This window comes from Pelophylax lessonae (assembly GCF_965119305.1).
Source record: "Pelophylax lessonae genome assembly, chromosome: 12".
NCBI classification, from domain to species: Eukaryota; Metazoa; Chordata; class Amphibia; order Anura; family Ranidae; genus Pelophylax; species Pelophylax lessonae.
In genome coordinates, this window is record NC_138779.1 from 216,207,539 (window position 1) to 216,233,242 (window position 25,704).

Consider the following 25,704-nt stretch of genomic DNA (forward strand, 5'->3'; position numbering starts at 1 on the left):
GCGGGGGTACCTTGCCTTTGCTCTTAAGGCGACCCGCTTGTCTCTTGCGAGGTCTCATAGGTGGTCCATTTTTTGGACCCTTGGCCAGCTTCCCCTTGTGGGGTCGCAGTTGGCAATCTCCCCTGATATGTTTCAGGGTGAGCCTAGTACGTAGCGACCCTACTGGATCTGCGTCCACGCACTTCGAGTGCTCTGATAGTGAGGATGATTCCTCTTCTACTGCTGCCACGCATGAAACGGCGCTGGTGGATGCGTCTGAGGCGCCGGTCCCTTTTGGTACCTGCAGCTCCCCAAAAGCGGCAAAGGTATTCCCTTTTCCTGCCTATTTTCACGAAATTGTCGCGAGTCAGTGACCTAAACGCAATGGGTCGGTGCGTAAGCGTTTCGCTAGTCAGTATCCCTTTGAAGAAGTCCCTGTTAACCACTTTACCGCTGAGTACCGTAGTACTACTGCGGCAAAGTGGCTCTTGTAGGTCTGACGACGTAGACCTACGTCGTCAGACACTCCCCCTTCTCGGCGGCACGCGGCGCCGGAGGCTCGCTCCCACCTGTCCGCCGCAATGTCGCAGTCCCGCTAGAAATTGCAGATCGCCGCCATGACTAGTAAAAAAAAATAAATAAATAAATAAATAAAAATGACACAGCTCTTTCCACTAGTTTGTAGACACGATAACCAATCAAAATACGCTTATTGTGATTTTTTTTTTTTTTTTTTTACCAAAATAATGTAGCACAATACAATTGGCCTAAAAGGATCAAATATTTTTAATTTTAATTTTTTTTGGGAATGTTTTATATAGCAGAATGTGAAAAATATATATTTTTTTTTTTCACTAATGGTGCTCTTTTTTTTTTTTTGTTTATAACGCAAAAAATAAGTCACACAGGTGATCAAATACCACCAAAAGAAAGCTCTATTTGTGGGGAAAAAAGGACGTAAATTTTATTTAGGTACAGCGTCGCAGGTCTGTGCAATTTTTCATTAAAGTAACGCAGTGCCGAATCGCAAAAAAATGGCCTGGTCATTAAGGGGGCAAATCCTTCCGGTACAGCATATAATTAATAAAATATATGATATATTGCTCTAAAATTATAAATATTATGAAATTTAATTTTTTTTTAATTAAAAAAAAAAAATGTTTAATTTATTAAAAGTCACTGAAACAACCACTTAAAAGGCAGAAAGGATCACAGAGACCACTGCTTTTATTTTTATCTTTAAGTGCTGGTTTTGATTACGACTGCTGTGCCGTCCGGCAAGCGAAGATTTATTAGCTGCGCCTTTATCAGAAAACACAGAAGAATCTGTGAATCACATGAAGACTGGAGGTGGCCAAAGCTGCGGTGTCGTAGCTCGGATCACACGCCCCACAAGCCGCTTATTATAGCTGCTCTTAATCAGGTTTAGGAAAATTAGGATTTGACACGAAGATCTGGGGCAGACCAGACAGAGAAGCCACCGAAGACACACTCCGGTAATGTAGACCCCCCTCCCCCCCGCGCTTCACCCCCCATTACAAGACGCACAGTTTAGTAGCGCATGCATAAGCACAGCAGAGTACATAGATCTCAAATTGAATAATATAAAACGGATTAAGAATCACAAGAGAGTGTCAACAGCAGTCGCTTAGAGACGCTTTGAATCATCTTACATGTTCTTCTAGAGCAGTGGTCTCCAAACTGCGGCCCTTTGCTTGCCTTTATCCGGACCCACCATTGGTGTCAGTGGGAGGAATTGCGCCCCATCATTGGTGTCAGTGGGAGGAATAGCGCCCCATCATTGGTGGCAGTGGGAGGAATAGCGTCCCATCATTGGTGTCAATGGGAGGAATAGTGCCCCATCACATACTTGCCAACTGTCCCTTTTTTTCAGGGACAGTCCTGGCAAAAAGGAGCCTGTCCCGGGTAATTTACATTCTCCCTGGAAGCGACCGTTAATCGGGCTGCCCATAAATGTTACGCAGAAGCAGTGCAGCTGAATGGGAGACTTATTCCAACTCTGCTACTTTGGCCTTAAATTTGAAATTCCCTTTTTAATTTCCTATAATTCTCTCTATATTGAGCAGACCCAATAATCTGATAAGTAGACGGAGTGGGCAGAGCTTCATGGAAGTGGGTGCGGTAAGTAATTGATAGCTGTGCTGCAAAGTGTCCCTGAAATTTTTTTTCAAATGTTGGTAACTATGCCATCATTGGTGGCAGTGGGAGGAATAGTGCCCCATCATTGGTGTCAGTGGGAGGAATAGTGCCCCATCATTGGTATCAGTGGGAGGAATAGTGACCCATCATTGGTGGCAGTGGGAGGAATAGTGCCCCATCATTGGTGTCAGTGGGAGGAATAGTGCCCCATCATTGGTGGCAGTGGGAGGAATAGTGCCCCATCATTGGTATCAGTGGGAGGAATAGTGACCCATCATTGGTGGCAGTGGGAAGAATAGTGCCCCATCATACTGTCAGTGGGAGGAATAGTGCCCCATCATTGGTATCAGTGGGAGGAATAGTGCCCCATCATTGCTGTCAGTGGGAGGAAAAGTACCCTATCATTGATGTAATTTGAAGGAATAGTGCCCCATCCCTGGTGTCAGTGGGAACAACAGTGCCCCATGCTTTGTGTCAGTTGAAAGAATAGTGCCCCATCATTTGGAGGAATAGTGCCCCGTCATTGGTATCAGTGGGAGGAATAGTGCCCCATCGTTGGTGTCAGTGGGAGGAATAGTGCCCCGTCATTGGAGTCAGTGGGAACAACAGTGCCCCATCCTTTGTCAGTTATAAGAATAGTGCCCCATCATTGGTATCAGTGGGAGGAATAGTGTCCCATCCTTGGTGTCAGTGGGAGGAATAGTGCCCCATCATTGGTGTCAGTTGAAAGAATAGCGTTCCATCATAGGTGTCAGTGGGAGGAATAGTGCCCCATCATAGGTGTCAGTGGGAAGAATAGTGCCCCCTCATTGGTGTCAGTGGGAAGAATAGTGCCCCCTCATTGGTGTCAGTGGGAAGAATAGTGCCCCATCATTGGTGTCAGTGGGAAGAATAGTGCCCCATCATTGGTGTCAGTAGCAGGATTATTGCCCTATCATTGGTGTCAGTGGGAGGAATAGTGCCCCATCATTGGTGTCAGTGGGAGGAATAGTGCCCCATCATTGGTGTCAGTGGGAGGAATAGTGCCCCATCATTAGTATTAGTGGGAGGAATAGTGCCCTATCAGTGGGAGAAATAGTGCCCCATCATCGGTGTCAGTGGGAGGAATAGTGCCCCATCATTGGTGTCAGTTGAAAGAATAGTGCCCCATCATTGGTGTCAGTGGGAGGAATAGTGTCCCATCCTTGTTGTCAGTGGGAGGAATAGTGCCCCGTCATTGGTGTCAGTGGGAGGAATAGTGCCCCATCATTGGTGTCAGTGGGAGGAATTGTGCCCCGTTTCTGGTGTCAGTGGGAGGAGTTTGGAGACCACTGAGCTAAACAGAATCTGATGTATCCCCTTCCGTTTTTTGCAGCGGACTGGATCAGGCCTGGATGTAGGCAGGTATAAACAGACACAAGACCGTTTACACCCGCCTGCCTCAAGGAATGCATGGACCTTCTGATAAGGTCCACCAGAAAAACTGACACTGGACTTGATTAGATCCCCCGTGTGAAAATGCCTTCACCTGTAATTTTAGTGCCAGTTCACTCCAGAACTAGGTGCAGGAAAGGCACATTCCACGCGCCTTTTCCACTCCGCGTTCAAAACGCGCTGCCTTTGCAATCTGATTTCAAATGCCAGTCCATTGCTAACTGTACCCCAAATGCAGTTTGCAAACACAGTGCAATTGCGGGCATCAGATCGCATGGCCACCAGACCAGTTCAACCCACTTCTTATGAGCCCAGGCCATTCTGCCACCAACCTTAGAATGGACAGTGAAAGGATACACAGCGATGAAGTCATCTTGGGTTGGGCGGGCTCAGGATGACCAGGGCTCAAAAAGTGGGTTGAATTATATTGGCTATTAGATGGAGGACATCTAGTGGCAGATAAATAGTTCATGTGCTGACAAGAAACTTGCTGATAGGAGGAAAGAACAGAGTAAAAGAGAGTTGAGCTCATCACTGTGCTACTTCTCTTTTCACTGTCCAGCACAGGATTTGGGTGAGTCCAGGATTTCCTGGGTTCACAAGAAGTGGTTTGAATTATACTGGCCATCAGAACGAGGACATCTAGAGGCAGATAAACAGTTCATGTGCTGGCGAGAAACTTGCTGATAGGAAAAGGGAGCTGAGTGAACGAGAGTTAAGCTCATCATTGTGCTGCTTTTCCTTTCACTGTCCAGTCACAGGCCTGGGGGTGGATCCCGGATGACTTGGGCTCACAGGAAGTGAGTTGCATTATACTGGACCTCGTGGGTGGGATCAGGAGGCCTGCAGGGTGGGTTCAGGATGACTTGGGCTCACAAGAAGTGAGTTGAATTATACTGGACCTGGGGGTGGGTCCAGGGGGCCACAGGGTGGGTTCAGTATGACTTGGGCTCACAAGAAGTGGGTTGAATTATACTGGGCATCAGACTGAGGACATCTAGTGGCAGATAAATAGTTCATGTGCTGACGAGAAGCTTTCTGATAGGAAAAGAGAGCAGTGTGAACTAAAGTTAAGCTCATCACTGTGCTTCTTTTCCTTTCACTGTCCAGTCACAGGCCTGGGGGTGGGCCCAGGATGACTTGGGGTCACAGGAAGTGGGTTGAATTATACTGGGGGTGGGTCCAGGGGGCCCACAGGGTGGGTTCAGGATGACATGGGCTCACAAGAAGTGGGTTGAATTACACTTGCCATCAGACCGAGGACACCTAGTGGCAGATAAACAGTTCATGTGCTGACAAGAAACTTGCTGAGCAGAGTAAAAGAGAGATGATCTAATCACTATGCTGCTTCTCTTTTCACTGTTTAGTCACAGGCTTTGGGTGAGTCCAGGATTTCCCAGGTTCACAAGAAGTGGGTTGAATTATAATGGCCATCAGACTGAGGACATCTAGTGGCAGATAAACAGTTCATGTGCTGAGAAGAAGCTTGCTGATAGGAAAAGAGAGTTAAGCTCATCACTGTGCTGCTTTTCCTTTCACTGTCCAGTCACAGGCTGTGGGTGGATCCAGGATGACCTGGGCTCACAAAAAGTGGGTTGAATTATACTGGCCTTAAGATCGAGGACATCTAGTGGCAGATAAACAGTTCATGTGCTGAGAAGAAGCTTGCTGATTGGAAAAGAGAGCAGTGTGAACTCAAGTTAAGCAGATCACTGTGCTGCTTTTCCTTTCACTGTCCAGTCACAGGCCTGGGGGTGGGTCCAGGATGACTTGGGGTCACAGTAAGTGGGTTGAATTATACTGGACCTGGGGGTGGGTTCAGGATGACTTGGGCTCACAAGAAGTGGGTTGAATTATACTGGCCATCAGACCGAGGACATCTAGTGGCAGATAAATAGTTCATGTGCTGACGAGAAGCTTGCTGATAGGAAAAGAGAGCAGTGTGAACTAAAGTTAAGCTCATCACTGTGCTTCTTTTCCTTTCACTGTCCAGTCACAGGCCTGGGGATGGGCCCAGGGTGACTTGGGGTCACAGGAAGTGGGTTGTATTATAATGGACCTGGGGGTGGGTTCAGGATGACTTGGGCTCACAAGAAGTGGGTTGAATTATACTGGCCATCAGACCGAGGACACCTAGTGGCAGATAAACAGTTCATGTGCTGACAAGAAACTTGCTGAGCAGAGTAAAAGAGAGATGATCTAATCACTATGCTGCTTCTCTTTTCACTGTCCAGTCACAGGCTTTGGGTGAGTCCAGGATTACCTGGGTTCACAAGAAGTGGGTTGAATTATAATGGCCATCAGACCGAGGACATCTAGTGGCAGATAAACAGTTCATGTGCTGACAAGAAACTTGCTGGTAGGAAAAGAGAGCAGAGTGCAAGAGATATGAGCTCATCTGCTTTTACTGTCCAGTCACAGGCTGTGGGTGGATCCAGGATGACCTGGGCTCACAGGAAGTGAGTTGAATTATACTGGCCATCAGACTGAGGACACCTAGTGGCAGAAAAACAGTACTGCATGGGAAAATCTCTGCATTGAAGGTAAATATTTGAAGCAAAATTAGCTTTTGTCACGTTATCTTTTTAATGGCTATGTATTTGTATCTTGTTATTTTTGGCTAGAGATCTGCTATAGCAGGGGTATTGAATTTAAATTTACAAAGGTCCAGTCAATAAAATAATCTTCCAGCAGAGGTCCGAATCACATGTTTGTGCGATGGCCACCCTGTATCCTCGCAACCAATCACTTGCTTGTTAACTTGAATAGCCCCCGTCCTCTGTCTATAGCTGTCCTGCCTCCAGCTGTTGGCTCTGTGAGACTGGCAGTGGTGATGGCTGTGGGCAGAACAACTCTAAAGGGTGGGACCACAGGGGTCCGGATGAGACATTAACTGGGTCCGGATCCGGACCCCGGTCCGCCATTTAGTGATGCCTGTGCTATAGGAAACTGATCCTCTGTCTAGATTTGTAGCCTTTGAATGAATTTTCTATTCACAGACCTGATGACACGGACCGAGTACCAGCGTGGCGTTCACACCCCACCACTTGTCAAGTCGGCTGTCAGCATCAGCATGCCTGGTGTGGCTCCGCAGCCTGAAGGCTCTGAAGCAGATAAAGGTGGAGGCCTTGAACCGAACGGCGGGTGTTCTGGCGTGGCCCAGCCAATCAAGCCTCGGCAAGTCCTGGCGTACCTTCCGCGGCCCCCTACAGACACCAACCATTACCGTAGCTTTCCACAGAAAGTAAGCAATAAGAGTTGAACATCTTAAACTTGTAGAAATGGGCAAATTGATTGGTATGCAAAGGTAGACTTACCTGGTTTATGTAGATCCAGATTAGAATAATGTTAGCTTTTCCTCAATTTCCTCTTCTCTAAAGAGTAATTGTGATCCTCGAAAAAAAAACAATCTCATCCACCTTTCTGTTTCCACAGCCAGAATGTATGGTGGTCCCAACATATCCAGCAGAGACTAAACCGGCTCCTCCTCCGATGCCACCGCCTACTGACCCCCTTCCTCCACTTCCTGACATCATGCCTCGCAGTGTCTACAAACGTCATATGAGCACCACAGACATCAACTACCCCTACCCAGCCCGACTTCGTCAAAGCGTCTGTATCTCCTCCGACCTCCCAAAGTACCGCCGCTCTTCCCTAAAAGATGGCGGACTTTCCAATGGGCGCTGGTACCCCCGCCATGCCATAAGCGTCCCCGACATTACCCGTGGACCTCGCTACATCAATATGCCACCCCGCGGGGTTTTTTCTTCCTCAGCAACAGGGCCTGACAAGACTCCAAAACAACGTTGCAAACTAATGGAGGCCGAGCTTCACCAAGGCAAGGCCTCCACACGGAAAGAGCGTCAAAGGTACGTGGCAAAGGACGGAAAATGTCAAGTCAACTTGGGACGCATTACAGAGAAGGGACGCTTTCTGTCAGACATTTTCACTACCATCGTTGATCTCAAGTACCGATGGTTCCTCTTCGTGTTCATGATGTGCTACATTGTGACGTGGCTGATCTTTGCCACCATCTACTACCTAGATGCCTTTTGGCGCCATGATTTGCTTCACTTTGAAAACGATGATTGGAACCCGTGCTTTCAGAACGTCGACAGCTTTATATCAGCCTTGCTTTTCTCCGTGGAGACCCAACGTACCATCGGATATGGCTCCCGTATGGTGACGGCCAACTGCCAAGAAGGGGTCTACCTGATCATGGCCCAGTCCATTGTGGGCTCCATGATTGACGCTCTCATGGTAGGCTGTATGTTTGTCAAGATTTCCCGCCCCAAGAAGAGAGCCCAGACACTGATCTTTAGCCAGAACTGCGTGGTGTGCCCGCGGGATGAGCGACTCTGCTTGATGTTCCGTATCGGCGATCTACGAGACAGCCACATGGTGGACGCCAAAATCCGGGCCAAACTCATTAGGTCACGACAAACATACGAAGGGGAATTCCTTCCCCTAGAACAGTCAGAAATAAACCTTGGCTACGAGACGGGAGAAGACCGATTATTCCTGGTGGAGCCGCAAGTCATCTGTCATGTGATTGACGAAAACAGCCCTTTTTTTGAGATGGGACCACAAGAACTTATGCGAGAGCAGTTTGAGATCATCGTCATTTTGGAAGGAATTGTAGAAGCCACGGGTAAGTAAGCTGTACATGGGTCAGTGGGTTGCTTCATCATTGTTACATATTTCCCAAAGTTTAGGCCAGTGGCAAAAGTACTGTATTTTCTAGCGTATAGGACTACTTTTGAACCTCAAAATAATCCCCCAGAAATGGGAGGTCGTCTTATACGCCCTGTATAATATCTCCAAGGTAACCTAAGTATAAGTATTACCGGTAGATCATGTATTAGGGGGGTCGTCTTATACGCCCAGTCGTCTTATACGCCGGAAAATACGGTACATGTTAACCACTTTACCATCAGAGGATTTTGCTGTCTTAAGTCCAGGCCACTTTTTGCGATTCGGCACTTTGCGAATTTATCTGACAATTTCGCGGTCGTGCGATGCCGTACCCAAACAAAATTTACGTCCTTTTTTTCCCACAAACAGAGCTATCTTTTGGTGGTATTTGATCACCTGTGCGATTTTTACTTTTTGCGCTATAAACAAAAAAAAAGCGTCAATTTTGAAAAAATAACAATATTTTTCCCATTTTTTTATATGAAATTCCCCCAAAAAAATTGTAAAAATCAAAAATTTTTAACATTTTTGGTCAATTTGTTTTATGCTACACGTTTGGTAAAAAAAAAAAAAAAAATCGCAAAAAGCGTATTTTGATTGGTTTGCGCAAAAGTTATTGCGTTTACTAAGGGAAAGATTTTTGTCATTTTTGTTGTTTTTTTAAACGAGTAATGGCGGCGATCTGCGATTTTTTTTGCGGTACTGCGACATTGCGGCGGACAGATCGGACCCTTGACTGACATTTTTGACACTTTGGGGGTACCAGTGACATTACTGCAGTAATCAGTGCTATACATATGCACTGTTACTGTAAAAATTACACTGGCAGTGAAGGATTAACTTTTTTTGAAAGGGAGGGGTTATGTGTGTCCGAGGGGCGTGTTTCTTACTGTGATTGGATGTGGCTACTAGTGTAAGAACAGAGATCAATGGTCCTACATAGCAGAACCGTATGATCTCCATTCTTACACAGGGAAGAATGACAGGCGGCTTGTTTACATTAGCCGTCTGCCTTTCTCCCGGTATAATGGACGATCGCGAGTACCCGGCGGCGCACACGGGCGGGGGGGTCCGTGACTGAGCGGGAGCGCGCCTCCGGCGGCGTGCGCTCGCTCCCTAGACCCTCACAGGCTAGCGACGTAGACCTACGTCGATTTGCCTGTGAGGGGCTGACCGCCGCCGTGAATAGTCGTGCGGCGGTCGGCAAGTGGTTAAGGGTTTCCTTTGGGGTAAAATGGTTGAAAAAGGCCGGTTCAGTCATATACTTGCTGCGTATGTTTTTCTTAAACTACCAAATTTAGGGTGCAATGTAGGGACACAAAGGATTCTAGATATTTACTAAAGAGCTACAGAGCAGAACCTAAAGGGTAAAAGTCTAGAACAGTCAATATCTTAAAAACAACGATTATCTTAAAAATTACATCCCTTGGATGAATTTTGAACCGTCTCCATCACAGCTGCATCATTCCTCATCTCTTTTATTTCAGGTATGACGTGCCAGGCCAAAAGCTCTTACTTGGAGAATGAAATCATCTGGGGTCACCGTTTCGAACCTTGCATGACCCTGGAGAAAGGCGCCTTCCGTGTGGACTACAAACGCTTCCACAAGACCTTCGAGGTCCAGTTACCACGCTGCAGCGCCAAGGAGATGGAGGAGATGAGGGATCTGGAGGGCTCAGAGTTCAGCTTCTACTGGGAGAATGGAGACTTCTGCATGGGGCGCCGACACACCATGACAGATAGGGGGGATGAGGAGGACGAGGAGGAGGAAGAGAGGAGGACTCAAGGAGAGGGCTTTTCAGATCGCACTAGGAGGCTGATTGGAAACATCGCTGAAGAACGCAGTGCGGACTTTAATGGCAGCGACTACAACCTCTGAACGTGATGGAATAATGTGGACTCCGTATGGTGGAGGGTATAGGCAGGACGCAAGCTGAAGGCCAACTCAAGCCAACACTGGTATTTCAGAGTAGTATGGTTGTTGACTAGTTCAACTGTAGGCTGACTTCTTAGACATACAGAGGACTCCTGAAATTATTTTTCTACCAGACAAAATTCAATGATGTCACCTTCTCATGAAGGGTTTTCCACATATTAAACTGAAATGTAACCACTTTACCACCGGATTTTACTGTCTTACCTCCAGGCCACTTTTTGCGATTCGGCGCTGTGCGAATTTAACTGACAATTGCGCGGTCATGCGACGCCGTACCCAAACGAAATTTACGTCCTTTTTTTCCCACAAACAGAGCTTTCTTTTGGTGGTATTTGATCACCTGTGCGATTTTTACTTTTTGCGCTATAAACAAAAAAAGAGCATTTATTTTGAAAAAATAACAATATTTTTAACATTTTTTTTATATGAAATTCCCCCCAAAAAAATGTAAAAATATAAATTTTTTTAAATTTTTGGCCAATTTGTTTTCTGCTACCTATGTTAGGTAAAAAAAAATCATAATAAGCTTATTTTGATTGGTTTGCGCAAAAGTTATTGCGTTTACTAACTAAGGGAAAGATTTCTGTCATTTTTGGTGTTTTTTTTTTTTAAACGCGTAATGGCGGCGATCTGCGATTTTTTTTGCGGGACTGCGACATTGCGGCGGACAGATCGGACCCTTGACTGACATTTTTGACACTTTTGGGGGTACCAGTGACATTACTGCAGTAATCAGTGCTATATATATGCACTGTTACTGTAAAAATGACACTGGCAGGGAAGGGGTTAATTTTATTGGAGAGGGAGGGGTTAATGTATGCCTGGTGCTTACTGACGTGTGGTGGGAGAGGTGACTGTGTGACACAGGGACAGATCGCATGTTCAGCTATGCTGAACCCTGCAATCTGTCCCTGCCTGTCACTTAGGAGATCCGCCCACTCTGTTTACACAGGCGGGCGGATCTCCAAACTAGATTCCCCGACGATCGGGGAAGAGCGGCGGCGATCGCTGCCGCTCCTCCCCTGGCCCGACTCCCGATGTGACTAAAAACAGCGGGAGCGAGCCCCCGGCGGCGCGCGCGCGCCGCCCACAAGGGGCGGAGTCCAGCGACGTAGGTCTACGTCGCTGGACGATAATGAGCCGCATTGCTGCAGTAGCAGCAATGTGAGCGGAGGTAAAGAGGTTAAGGTCTCCAAAGTGATCCCATTATTCTGGCCTTGTGAAATAACTGGAGACTAAAGTTGTTTCCGGGTGGTGGGGGGTTCTTACTGCCAGAGACTGGAGCCACCGCACCAAGGGATCCGCCATTCAGGTGACCATCCAAAACTGAAATTTTAGCATTGGTTGGAGTTCTTGGAATGCATGTTAAGCCAAAACTTCTTGTTTTTTTTATTAAATTTAAATGAAGTATATACTAGTCAGAACCCCTGCCAGGTTTTTTTATTGCTATGTCCCTGCTGGGTATTCGTATGTATGAGTTGGTACCTCACGCCAATTTGGGTGAGACTTTTAAGGCAGGTAAAGTAGTAAACAAATGTATAAAATTTAAGGTTTTAATAATAATTTAAACAATGAACATTGGTAAGTTAGTTCATAAATAATAGTGGTGGGTTATAGACCCAGGTGAGTAGGTGAAAGAAGTTTTGAAGTTTTGTGACTTGTGTTTTATATGGTGACTTTTCATATGCGGATAGGTCTCTGTCTTTTCCACGCTCAGTGGCTTTGAAATTTCTAAATAAGAGAGTTTTCCTGCGTTTCCTACGCGTTTCGGCTACAGAGTGAGCCTTTTTCAAGGATTTTGGTCACCAACAGTGTTATATACGGAGCAACTACCAATATTTTACCTGTATACTAGAGCTGCACGAATCTGGCCAAAATGAGAATCACGATTTTTTTGCTTGGAATAAAGATCACGATTCTCTGTGTAACATCTTTTACATTATAAAAAAAATTGGGACAACTTTACGATTTTGTTTTATTTTTTTAATTTTTTATTCATTAAAGTGTATTAATTGCGTTTGAAAGACTGCTGCGCAAATACAGTGTGACATAAAAAATTTACAACAATCACCATTTTATTCTGCAGGGTCTCTGCTAAAAAAAAAAAAAATATATAAATGTTTGGGGGTTCTAACTACTTTTCTAGGAAAAATAAACTGATTTAACTTGCAAGCAACAAGTGTAGGAAAAAGGTTTAGTCTTAAAGAGGTTAAACTTCCTTCCTACGGCAGAGGGCAAGAAAAGATACAATGTAATCATTTGTGTTTACAGTTCAGTGGGAGACTAATCGCTGGTTCACACTACTGCGACGCTACTTCCCGGGGCGACCTCCGAGATCGCGGTGCGAGCAGCGCGCCGCGACCTCGGAGCGGCCGCCACGGACTTCATAACATTGAAGTCTATGGCGGTCGCCTCCTGGTCGCCCCAAAGAAGCTCCAGACCCTTTTTCTAGGTCGGAGCAACTTGTGTCGCTCCTATTAGAACGGGTCCGCAGCTTCCCTATGGGAGGCGACCTGTGAGGCGACCAGGTCGCCTCACAGGTCGCCCTAGTGTGAACCGAGGCTAATGCTGATAGGCTTTTGCGGGAGGCTTTTTTTTTTTTTTGACAGCTGCTTCCCTCATAGCTATGTAAAGAATCGAGCAAGTGTCATGTTAAGATCGTCAGGGGGAGTGAATCGCGATCTCGATTCTGTTACGATTAATCGTGCAGCTCTACTGTATACTAATGTTACAGGATTGGTGACCAAAATCCTTGAAAAAGGCTCACTCTGTAGCCGAAACGCGTAGGAAACACAAGTCACAAAACTTTTTTCACCTACTCACCTGGGTCTATAACCCACCACTATTATTTATGAACTAACTTACCAATGTTCATTGTTTAAATTATTATTAAAATCTTAAATGTTATACATTTGTTTACTACTTTACCTGCCTTAAAAGTTCGACCCAAATTGGCGTGAGGTACCAACTCATACATGCGAATCATTTAGGGACGATGGCAAAACCTTACTATCAATAAGCTAATAGAGGTCAAAATTGTTCATGTCCCTGCTGGGGAGACTCGCTTTCTCTTTTTGTGCCATGACCCACTGTCGTTGAAAGTAATCAGAAATCCCAAATTTTCACTGGAACAGGACAAGAGGGAAATTATCCAAAGGGAACATGCAGTATGTTCCTGTGACAACTAAGAGGGGGGTTCCCTCACTTTTCTCTTTATTTCCTGTTTCTTCTCTGTGACAGGAAGTGAATGGAAATCACCCAGAAGGGACAGCCCAAAAAAAATCTAGGATTCCTTGCCACTCCCTACTCTATCCAGTTTTGGCTTTACATACATCCTAAAGCAGGTCTTCCATGGCAAATAGAAGGTACACTTTTTGCCAGCCCCCTGCCTCCCAACACAAGTAACTTTAAAGTGGCCATTTTAAAACAAACCGTTTGAGCCCCCCCCCCCCCCAAAAAAAAATACCCACCTTGGCTTAGCTTCCAGGAGGCGTAGGTGGAGTCCTCAGGAGCTTAAAACCCTGCGAGAACGTTCCTGCAATAGTCTAGATCAGGGATCCTCAAACTACGGCCCTCCAGCTGTTGCGGAACTACACATCCCATGAGGCATTTTAAAACTCTGACATTCACAGACATGACTAGGCATGATGGGAATTGTAGTTCCTGAATACCTGGAGGGCCATAGTTTGAAGACCCCTGGTCTAGATAAAATTCTTGTTGCAGGAGTTTGATCTGGATGATGTCACCCACTCCTCCCAGAAGACGGGGTCAAGGTAAATTTTTTTTGTAAGAGCGGCTTTTGAAAGGCATCTGCCTTGGGTAGGCTGGCAAAAAAGCAGACCGTTCATTAGCGGTGGAAGGCCCACTTCAACCATCTATGGAGGAACTCTAAAGCCTAGTACACACGCAACGAATTTCCACCGCCCGGTTGTCCATCTTTTGTCCAGAGTGGTGTCGGTTGGTTGGAATATGCTATAGACTGCACACAAATTTTCCCGCCCGACAAAATTCAACTTCAGAAGTGATGTCATGTGTTGGTTTGCTTTCTTTGTGTTCTTTCTTCTCTGAGCATGCCCAGTCTTGCTCATAAGATTTTTCCCTGTCGAAATCTGTACTGACTGCACGGAAATCGGCCGTGTTTTGACAGAGGACAAAATTTTATAGCCTGCACACCAGATTTTTTTCGGCCGAAAAGTCGGAGTCGGTTGTCGGAAGCATCATACTAACAAGCCGAAAATCGGCCGATCGGACGTTGGCCAAAAATTCACGGCCAACTATCGACCCGTGTGTACGGGGCTTTAGTCCTCGCATGTCCTACTGGCCTCCGACGGGAAGGACCTGCAGTTCCTCAGCAGCTTGAGAATGACCCCGGAGGTCAACAAGTGTAAATATTATTAGGATGAGATGCAGTACAGCTTGGAGGTTAGTACTTCAAGGGGCAGTCCGCCCCTCGCCCTCCATACATCAGGACAAAGAACGTCCCATCTTCATTTTGTACGGACTGTCAGTATATAAGTGGACTGTTGGAAACACTAATAGGCAGGCAATAACCAGACGGAGTTGGTGCTAAATTCAAAATGTTCTGTGACTCCGCCCCTCAGGTGACGTTAACGTCATCCTGTTAGTAACTTTACAACTTTGCATTAATAAATTCCTGACGTCACAATATACAGCAACTGTATCATTTTTCAGAAACACTCCAACTTTTATCATTTAAAAACCATCCTTGATCTCCAAAACTTGGCTGGTATGATGTCCCCAGTCTGCTGCAGGCAGGAGGAAGCATTTCCTCAGTCTCTTCTCCCCCATACTGTACATTGCAACTTTGTATCAAACCACAAGGGGGGTTGATTCATTAAGGCTGCGTTCACATGTGGGCGCAGCAGATCACAGGCAGAATCACCGCGATTCTGCCAGTGATCCGGAAATCATTGCAAATCGCGGGACGCCTGTGCGATGCCCGTGATTTGCAATGGCGCCCCAAACGCTGTGCGATGTGGCAGCGATTTCTGCCTGCCGAATCGCGGTAACATCGCGCAAACAAAATCGCGGGACACATGATGCACAAAAGAAGCTCTTGTACCTTTTTTGGGGCGTCGGCAGGCGGAAATCGCGGCAACATCGCACAGCGTTTGGGGTGCTATTGCAAATCACGGGCAACGCACAGGCGTCCCTGCAATGATTTATGGATCGCGGGCAGAATCGCAGTGATTCTGCCCGTGATCCACTGCGCCCACATGTGAACGTAGCCTAAAACTGGAGAGTGCAAGATCTGGTGCAGCTCTGCATAGAAACAATCAGCTCAAAGGTTCTTCTTGTTAAAGCTTAACCACTTTACCACCGGAGGATTTTGCTGTCTTACGTCCAGGCCACTTTTTGCGATTCGGCACTGTGCGAATTTAACTGACAATTGCGCGGTCGTGCAACGCCGTACCCAAACGAAATTTACGTCCTTTTTTTCCCACAAGCAGAGATTTCTTTTGGTGGTATTTGATCACCTGTGCAATTTTTACTTTTTGCGCTATAAACAAAAAAAGAGCGTAAATTTTGAAAAAATAACAATATTTTTCAAATTATTTTTTATATCAAAATTCCCCCCCCCCCCCAAAAAAAAATGTAAAAATCAAAATTTTTTTAAATTTTTGGCCAATTTGTTTTCTGCTACCTATGTTTGGTAAAAAAAATCAGAATAAGCGTATTTTGATTGGTTTGCGCAAAAGTTATTGCGTTTACTAACTAAGGGAAAGATTTCTGTCATTTTTGGTGTTTTTTTTAACGAGTAATGGCGGCGATCTGCGATTTTTTTTGCGGGACTGCGACATTGCGGGGGACAGATCGGACCCTTGACTGACATTTTTGACACTTTTGGGGGTACCAGTGACATTACTGCAGTAATCAGTGCTATAAATATGCACTGTTACTGTAAAAATGACACTGGCAGGGAAGGGCTTAACTTTATTGGAGAGGGAGGGGTTAATGTATGCCTGGTGCTTACTGACATGTGTGGGGGGAGGTGACTGAGTGACACAGGGACAGATCGCATGTTCAGCTATGCTGAACCCTGCAATCTGTCACTTCGGAGATCTGCTCGCTTTGTTTACACAGGCGGGCGGATCTCCAGACTCGATTCCCCAACGATCGGGGAAGAGCAGCGGTGATCGCCGCCACTCCCGCTGAAAACAGTGGGAGCGCGCCTCCAGCGGCACGCGAGCGCCGCCCAGAAGGGGAGGAGTCCAGCAACGTAGTACTACGTCGCTGGACGGAATCGAGCCACTTTGCCGCAGTACAGTCAACGTGACCGGTCGGCAAGTGGTTAATTGAAGAAGCTGAAGTTGGAAGCCGATTGGCTCCCATGCACAGCTGCACCAGATCCCCAGGCTGAGTTCACACATATGCGAATTGGATACGGACTTTCTCCGCATCCAATTTGCATGACAGGCATGAGTGGCTGGCTCTCAATGGAACCAGTTCACACATGTCTTGGGCGGCCACGATCCGGATTGAAAAAGGGTTTGGTGCGTGTTTGGTTCGGGTGGGAATTCGGGTAAAAAATTTGACCTGAAACGCACCTGAACCGGTGAACAGACAAACATCGGACCCCAGGCACGAAAATCCGCGGCCACACATACACTATATTACCAAAAGTATTGGGACGCCTGCCTTTACACACACATGAACTTTAATGGCATCCCAGTCTTAAGCCTCGTACACACGCAACGAATTTCCGCCGACCGGTCGTCCGTCTTTTGTCCAGAGTGGTGTCTGTTGGTTGGAATGTGCTCTAGACTGCACACGAATTTTCCCGTACGACAGAATTCTACTTCAGAAGTGATGTCATGTGTTGGTTTGTTTTCTTTGTGTTCTTTCATCTCTGAGCATGCCCAGTCTTGCTCATAAGATTTTTCACCGTCGAAATCTGTACTAATGAGATGAAAATCGGACGTGTTTTGATGGTCGACAAAAATTTTATAGTCTGCACACCAGAATTTTTTCGGCTGAAAAGTCGGAATCGGTTGTCGAAAGCATCATACTAACAAGCCGAAAATCGGCAGATCGATCGCCGGACGAAATTTCCTGGCTGAATTTCTTCTTCTTTTGTGAGCAACTGTGTGTGTGTATGTGTATATATATATATATATATATATATATATATACACACTATATTGTCAAAAGTATTGGGACACCTTCCTTTACACACAAATGAACTTTAATGGCATTCCAGTCTTAGGCTGGCCACACACTATACAATTTTCTTATTCAATTTCCTTTAGATTTACCTTAAACTATGTAGTGCAAGGGCCTGCCTGACTGCATACAAATTGAAAGTGTTTAGGTTTGACCCTATATTACATGGTTTTGGTAAATCTAAAGGAAAGTTGAACAAGAAAATTGTATAGTGTATGGCCAGCCTTAGTCTGTAGGGTTCAATATTGAGTTGGCTCCGCCCTTTGCAGCTATAACAGCTTCAACTCTTCTGGGAAGGCCGTCCACAAGGTTTAGGAGTGTCTATGGCAGTGGTTCTCAACTCCGGTCCTCAGGACCCACTAACAGGCCAGATTTTAAGTATATATATACTTTTTTTTGTCTTTTTTTAGAGCGCCTCCACTCTGGATGAAGGACAGAGACACCTTTAGACAGCAGTATTGTCAGTCTGGGAGAACGGGGGGGGGGGGGGGGGGGGTCAGATGAACTAGTAAATTTAGATACACCAACAAATTAAAGCCAAACTCCAACTAACACTTCATTGGTTACATTTTTTTTTTGCTTTTGTGATAAATGTTTTACATAAATAAATAAAGTTAAAAAAAAGCTGATTATTGTATAAACTTCTGTCAGAGATAAATAGTTTGTCTCATCCCTGTAACTGCAAGAGAGCATGTTCTTTTAAAAAAAACAACAGACTTACCGGCTGGATGATCGGGACTTATATGTTAGATATTTTAACGTATTAAATAAATGATATAAATATTATATATTTATATATGTGTGTGTATATATATATATACAGTAAAACCTTGGATTGAGAGCATAATTAGTTCCAGAAACATGCTTGTAATCCAAAGCATTCTTATATCAAAGCGAATTTCCCTATAAGAAATAATGGAAACTCGGATGATTCGTTCCACAACCATTTATTCATAAGTCCTTCAGTTTATAGTCTACAGTAATTCCCCGCTCCATCGCGGTTCAGTTTTTGCGGTCCCGGTATATCGCGTTTTTTTTTTTGTAATGTTATTTTACTATATAAATCATTAAAAATGAAATATTTTTGTGTTTTCCATAGCTCTTGCTCTGTCTCTCAGTATCTTTTATGTGTTTAAATGAGTTTCTATTGTTTTAAAAGTGTGTTTAAAGACCTTAAAATGCTTCTACACGTACAGTGACAGTAAAATAACACGCCTACAATGCATTTAATAGGGTTTTTCTATTTCGCGGATTTTCACTTTTCGCGGCTGGGTCCGGAACGTAACCCCCCGCAATGGAGGAGGGTTTACTGTATTTGCAAAGATTCTAGCAATGTGATAGGTTGTGTCATCATAAAATGTCCATCCACAAATGGCGCCTCCACAAGGGGATTAGAAGCAAAATCCAGCAGGAGCTACAAAGTATAAAAGAGAAGAGAGGGCGCCTAAGTGTAGCAATATGGGGACATTTAATGAAGGTTCAACATTTAGCAACTCACATGGTTGATGATTAAAGAGGCACATCTAAATATGCAGGCATCCGGGGTAAAGCTGTCCACATTGACCATCTTCTGAACCACCGGCTCTCACCGCTGTCAGTCTGCAATTGTGATTGGGAAGAATACCCTGCAGTAGAGTGATCTGAAAGCGAGACTTTGAATCGCTCGTGGAGTGCAGCGTGGAAGGGTGTGATGAAGATGGCAGTGCGAAGGGTAATCTATGTGGACAGCTTTACCCCAGATGCCTGCAACCTTAGATGTGCCTGTTTTATTCATCAACCATGTGAGCTGCTAAATATTGAACCTTCATTAAATGTAACCATATTGCTACACTTAGAGGCGCCCTCTCTTCTCTTTTATACTCAGTTGTGACATGACGCTACTTGTATACCAAGGCATCGCTTGTATATCAAGTCAAAATTTATTTTAAAAATTTGCTTTTCTTGCAAAGCGCTCTCAAACCAAGGTTTTACTGTATATATATATATATATATATATATATATATATATATATATATATATATATATATATATGTATATATATATATATATATATATGTATATATATGTATGTATGTATATATATATATATATATATATATATATATATAAGGTGTATGTACACACATATGCATATAAATATATAATATTTATATAATTTATTTAATATGTTAAAATACCAATCTATATATATATGGGAGAGAGAGAGAGAGAGAGATAGATATTTTAACATATTAAATAAGTATATATTAAATATATATCCATATATATATATATATATATATATATATATATATATTATATAGTATGGTATATAATATAAATATGCATTGTTATGGCAGTACACCCAAACCCCTCCGCCATCTTGGTCCTCTCACAAACACTTCCTGTTCCTGCCTACGCCACATCCGGTCTACACTCTCTCCGCCCCCCTCCCACTCCAGTAAGGCTGTGCCGGAAAAATGAAGAGCGCATGCGTAGGGGGCACCGGTGTAACGTTAAAAAACCATACCCCGTGGAGAAACCATACCCTCGTCACTTCCGGGCTGAAACAGCTGAGCAGCGCAGCAGTGCGCATGCTCAGAGCCCCGGATACGTGATTGAACATTAAAGAATTAGACAAGTGCGCATGCTCGGTGGGCATGAAATTCTCACGGCACTGTGTCTAATGTAAAACTTGCGGCGCTTACATTAAAACAGCTCATCTGAAACGTAAATCATCTCCGCTCTTCGCCCTGTCACTGCCCTCATCTCCGGTAATAAATATAAAAGCGGCGGCGGGAGTATGAGATGTAAATGTGACGGCGATCGTGGCTCCGTGATCCGCTTTTATATTCATTACCGGAGATGAGGGCAGTGACAGGGCGAAGAGCGGAGATGATTTACGTTTCAGATGAGCTGTTTTAATGTAAGCGCCGCAAGTGTAACTACCGTGAGAAATCCATACCCTCCGTAGCGGAACCGGAAGTGACGAGGGTATGGTTTTCTCACGGGTATGGATTTTTCACGGAACACCGGCAGCGCCCAGTGACTACATTTCCCGTCATCCCCCGCGCCTCTCCCGGATTACAGCCAGTGAATACCAGCGGTGGAAGAGAGAAGAGTGCGAGGTGAGGAGCTTCCTTCTCCCGGTCTGTTATTATTATGATTATGGTGGGGTGGGCTTTCTGCTGTCTGTATACTATTATGGGGGAGGGTCTCTCTGTTGTCTGTATACTGTTATGGGTGGGATTATGGGGGAGGGGCTCTCTGCTGTATACTGTTAAGGGGGGGATTATGGGGGAGGGGCTGTCTGTATACTATTATGGTGGAGGAAGGGGCTCTGTCTGTATACAGTAATGGGTGGAGAGGCCTGGTGGGCGCACTACAAGTCCCAGCAGTCCCTCTCAGGTCTCTGGGCTCACAGGCCGGAGTTCTGGTGACTTGGGACACATTTTGTCGGATGGCGGTGACCGACCCAAACCTCAGAGCGCCATGGCGGCCCCCACAAAGTGCTGTTTCCATGGTGACGCTGTAATACGCTCAGCGCACAGGATACAGGAAGGGCCACTGAGACCCTCTGTCAGGTTTTATCGCCGTCTGTGTCCTCACTGGGGAGATTTGCCGTCACTTCCTGTCCAGGTGACACAACAGGAAGTGAGGGGAAACATCCCTCCTAATGCTTACCACAATAAGTGTCCCTTGTATGAGGATTTTACCTCACTTCCTGTCCAGGTGACACAACAAGAAGTGAGAGGAAATCCCCTCTTTGTATTTACCAGAATAACTGTCCCCATTGGTGGATTTCCCCTCATTTCCTGTTCAGATAACACAACAGGAAGTGTGAGGACATCCCCTTTTTGTATTTACCAGAATAACTGTCCCCATTGGCTGTTTTCCCCCTCACTTCCTGTCCAGATAACACAACAGGAAGTGAGAGTAAACGCCCTCAGTGTTCTATAGAATAACTGTCCCCATTGGAGGATTTCCCCTCACTTCCTGTTCCGGTGACTACAGTCATGTGTTCTATCACTTCTTGTGCCTCTTCCCATTTTTGCTGTTACTGCAGTGATGTTGGGGGGGGGGGGGGGGGGTTGACGTTGAGATTACAGCGGGGGTGGGACACCAGTGCCCAGTGTCTGATGGAAGCTGCAGCACTGGAAGAGAGGGTGGTGGGGGACACATAGGGGAGATCCCTCTTGTATTATATGAGAGGACAAGGGCCCTTTAAAGCCTTGGCTCCTCCCCCTGGGGGTTTTCTGCAGATGACAGGGCCCCTTAAAGGGGGGGGGCCCTGTGGCTTTATCATTGTCTTTTTATTTTGTCCTACCTTTTACAGGTATCTTCAGGCCAGTCAGGTGACACACAGGGTCCTGTCTCTACAGGATGCCATGGTAACGCCCATTTAGGGGGCTGGACTATCACACCCTGCACTCACAGGACGTCCTCCGTTTTTCTGGCTGACGCCCATTTAGGGGGCGGGACTATGACACCCTGCACTCACAGGACATCCTCCGTCTTCCTGGCTGACGCCCATTTAGGGGGTGGGACTATGACACCCTCCACTCACAGGACGTCCTCCGTCTTCCTTGCTGACACCCATTTAGGGGGTGGGACTATGACACCCTGCACTCACAGGACGTCCTCCGTCTTCCTGACTGACGCCGATTTAGGGGGCGGGACTATGACACCCTGCACTCACAGGACGTCCTCCGTCTTCCTGGCTGACGCCCATTTAGGGGGCGGGACTATGACACCCTGCACTCACAGGACGTCCTCCGTCTTCCTGGCTGACGCCCATTTAGGGGGCGGGATTATGACACCCTGCACTCACAGGACGTCCTCCGTCTTCCTGGCTGACACCCATTTAGGGGGTGGGACTATGACACCCTGCACTCACAGGACGTCCTCCGTCTTCCTGGCTGACGCCCATTTAGGGGGTGGGACTATGACACCCTGCACTCACAGGACGTCCTCCGTCTTCCTGGCTGACACCCATTTAGGGGGCGGGACTATGACACCCTGCACTCACAGGACGTCCTCCGTCTTCCTGGCTGACGCCCATTTAGGGGGCGGGACTATGACACCCTGCACTCACAGGACGTCCTCCGTCTTCCTGACTGACGCCGATTTAGGGGGCGGGACTATGACACCCTGCACTCACAGGACGTCCTCCGTCTTCCTGGCTGACGCCCATTTAGGGGGCGGGACTATGACACCCTGCACTCACAGGACGTCCTCCGTCTTCCTGGCTGACGCCGATTTAGGGGGCGGGACTATGACACCCTGCACTCACAGGACGTCCTCCGTCTTCCTGGCTGACGCCCATTTAGGGGGCGGGACTATGACACCCTGCACTCACAGGACGTCCTCCGTCTTCCTGGCTGACGCCCATTTAGGGGGCGGGACTATGACACCCTGCACTCACAGGACGTCCTCCGTCTTCCTGGCTGACGCCCATTTAGGGGGCGGGACTATGACACCCTGCACTCACAGGACGTCCTCCGTCTTCCTGGCTGACGCCCATTTAGGGGGCGGGACTATGACACCCTGCACTCACAGGACGTCCTCCGTCTTCCTGGCTGACGCCCATTTAGGGGGCGGGACTATGACACCCTGCACTCACAGGACATCCATTTAGGGGGCGGGACTATGACACCCTGCACTCACAGGACGTCCTCCGTCTTCCTGGCTGACGCCCATTTAGGGGGCGGGACTATTACACCCTGCACTCACAGGACGTCCTCCGTCTTCCTGGTTGACGCCCATTTAGGGGGCGGGACTGACACCCTGCACTCACAGGACGTCCTCCGTCTTCCTGGCTGACTCCCATTTAGGGGGCGGGACTATGACACCCTGCACTCACAGGACGTCCTCCGTCTTCCTGGCTGACGCCCATTTAGGGGGCGGGACTATGACACCCTGCACTCACAGGACGTCCTCCGTCTTCCTGGCTGACGCCCATTTAGGGGGCGGGACTATGACACCCTGCACTCACAGGACGTCCTCCGTCTTCCTGGCTGACGCCCATTTAGGGGGCGGGACTATGACACCCTGCACTCACAGGACGTCCTCCGTCTTCCTGGCTGACGCCCATTTAGGGGGCGGGACTATGACACCCTGCACTCACAGGACATCCATTTAGGGGGCGGGACTATGACACCCTGCACTCACAGGACGTCCTCCGTCTTCCTGGCTGACGCCCATTTAGGGGGCGGGACTATTACACCCTGCACTCACAGGACGTCCTCCGTCTTCCTGGTTGACGCCCATTTAGGGGGCGGGACTGACACCCTGCACTCACAGGACGTCCTCCGTCTTCCTGGCTGACTCCCATTTAGGGGGCGGGACTATGACACCCTGCACTCACAGGACGTCCTCCGTCTTCCTGGCTGACGCCCATTTAGGGGGTGGGGACTATGACACCCTGCACTCACAGGACGTCCTCCGTCTTCCTGGCTGACGCCCATTTAGGGGGCGGGACTATGATACCCTGCACTCACAGGACGTCTTCCGGGCTGACGCCCATTTAGGGGGCGGGACTATGACACCCTGCACTCACAGGACGTCCTCCGTCTTCCTGGCTGACTCCCATTTAGGGGGCGGGACTATGACTCCCTGCACTCACAGGACGTCCTCCGTCTTCCTGGCTGACGCCCATTTAGGGGGCGGGACTATGACACCCTGCACTCACAGGACGTCCTCCGTCTTCCTGGCTGACGCCCATTTAGGGGGCGGGACTATGACACCCTGCACTCACAGGACGTCCTCCGTCTTCCTGGCTGAATGAGCGCTGTGAATCCTTCACCCTGGAGGACTGAGGACATCTAGTGGCGGAAAGGAATTACTACAGGGGAAAGGTGACCGGAGACTTGGTGATGGGGAACCCACTGGGGCCCCATTTTGTTATTTTTTTGTTTATTTTAACCCCTGTATGCTCTGACAGCACACAAATATGCAGCTTATTGGCGGGTGGGCGCGCGTTTGCGTTCATTGGGGCAAATTCAGCGCGCTTTAGGCACAGATACGGCGGCTAACAGCTCACGATCGATGCTTACAATCCTGAGTTTTCCAAACATGTGACAGCCAGTCATGGAGGTCACATGATCCCAAACCCCTTAAAGGGCCAGGAGGCGCCGGCTCCAAGGGGTTAAGGGGCAGAGTGCTGCTCAGCTGATTGCCCTGGTTGGAAAAGTCCTATATTATGTGGGCACTGTGCGGGGGATGGGGCCCTCCAGAAAGCTGGTGCGGGATGTATAAGGCGTCTGCTCTCCAGCTATGATGTCAGCAATGTTCACTCACATCCATGTGACGGGTTCACTTTATAGAGGAAAGACATCTGAAAGAAAATAACAAATCCCAGATTTCATAGGAGTATTATGTAACCAGCAGGTGGCGCTCCACATTGATTTCCTAAATAATTTTTCTGCTAAGGTTGACTGCTGTGCTAAGAAGGCGCATTGTTTACAGAGCTCAGTAGCTAAAATTTACTCCTATAGAAGAATGAGCCAGAGAACTAACTCCTCCCCCCTATGGACAGCACCCTGCCGGCCCCTCCCACCAGCTATGATTTACCTACTTTGCAGAGAGACCCAGTAATTATAGACCCCCCCCCCCTTAGTCTTTACCAGAATGTGTCCCCATCCATGTGGCACAACAGGAAGTGAGAGGCAACTCCTTTGGATTTACCTGTATAAGTGTCCCCATTTGAGGATTTGATCCTACTTCCTGTCCAGGTGGCACAACAGGAAGCGAGAGGCAACCCCTTAGGATGTACCAGAATGATTGGACCCCATTTCCTGTCCAGGTGGCACAACAGGAAAGCGAGAGGAAACCCCTTTAGGATGTACCAGAATAAGTGTCCCCATTGGAGAACTTGACCCCATTTCCTGTCCAGGTGGCACAACAGGAAGTGAGAGGCAACACCTTAGGATTTACCAGAATAAGTGTCCCCATTTGAGGATTTGACCCTACTTCCTGTCCAGGTGGCACAACAGGAAGCGAGAGGCAGCCCCCTGGGATTTACCAGAATAAGTGTCCCCATTGGAGGATTGGACCCTATTTCCTGTCCAGGTGGCAAGACAGGAAGTAAGGGGCAACCCCTTAGGATTTACCAGAATAAGTGTTCCCTTTGGAGAATTTGGCCCCATTTCCTGTCCAGGTGGCACAACAGGAAGTGAGAGGCAACCCCTTAGGATGTACCAGAATAAGTGTCCCGATTGGAGGGCTTCCCTTCACTCCCTTTCAAGGTGGCACAACAGGAAATGAGAGGCAGACCCCTGGGATTTACCAGAATAAGTGTCCCCATTGGAGGATTTGACCCCATTTCCTGTCCAGGTGGCACAACAGGAAGTGAGAG

General features: G+C 47.1%; 1 protein-coding gene across 1 annotated transcript; it reads left to right on the forward strand.

The window, feature by feature from the left end:
* The first annotated feature begins 6,554 nt into the window (after window positions 1–6,554).
* On the forward strand, window positions 6,555–10,280 carry LOC309568600 (G protein-activated inward rectifier potassium channel 3-like). Its single transcript, XM_082274304.1, has 3 exons — window positions 6,555–6,796; window positions 6,988–8,203; window positions 9,735–10,280. The coding sequence occupies exons 1-3, from the start codon at window positions 6,557–6,559 to the stop codon at window positions 10,124–10,126; spliced, it is 1,848 nt and encodes a 615-aa protein (XP_082130430.1). The 5' UTR covers window positions 6,555–6,556; the 3' UTR covers window positions 10,127–10,280.
* The last annotated feature ends 15,424 nt before the right edge of the window (window positions 10,281–25,704 follow it).

Coding starts and splice junctions, on each gene's coding strand:
- LOC309568600 (XM_082274304.1), top strand. CDS start 6,557: ATGACACGGACCGAGTACCAGCGTGGCGTTCACACCCCACCACTTGTC. Junction 6,797..6,987: donor ACCGTAGCTTTCCACAGAAA/GTAAGCAATAAG, acceptor CTGTTTCCACAG/CCAGAATGTATGGTGGTCCC. Junction 8,204..9,734: donor AGGAATTGTAGAAGCCACGG/GTAAGTAAGCTG, acceptor CTTTTATTTCAG/GTATGACGTGCCAGGCCAAA.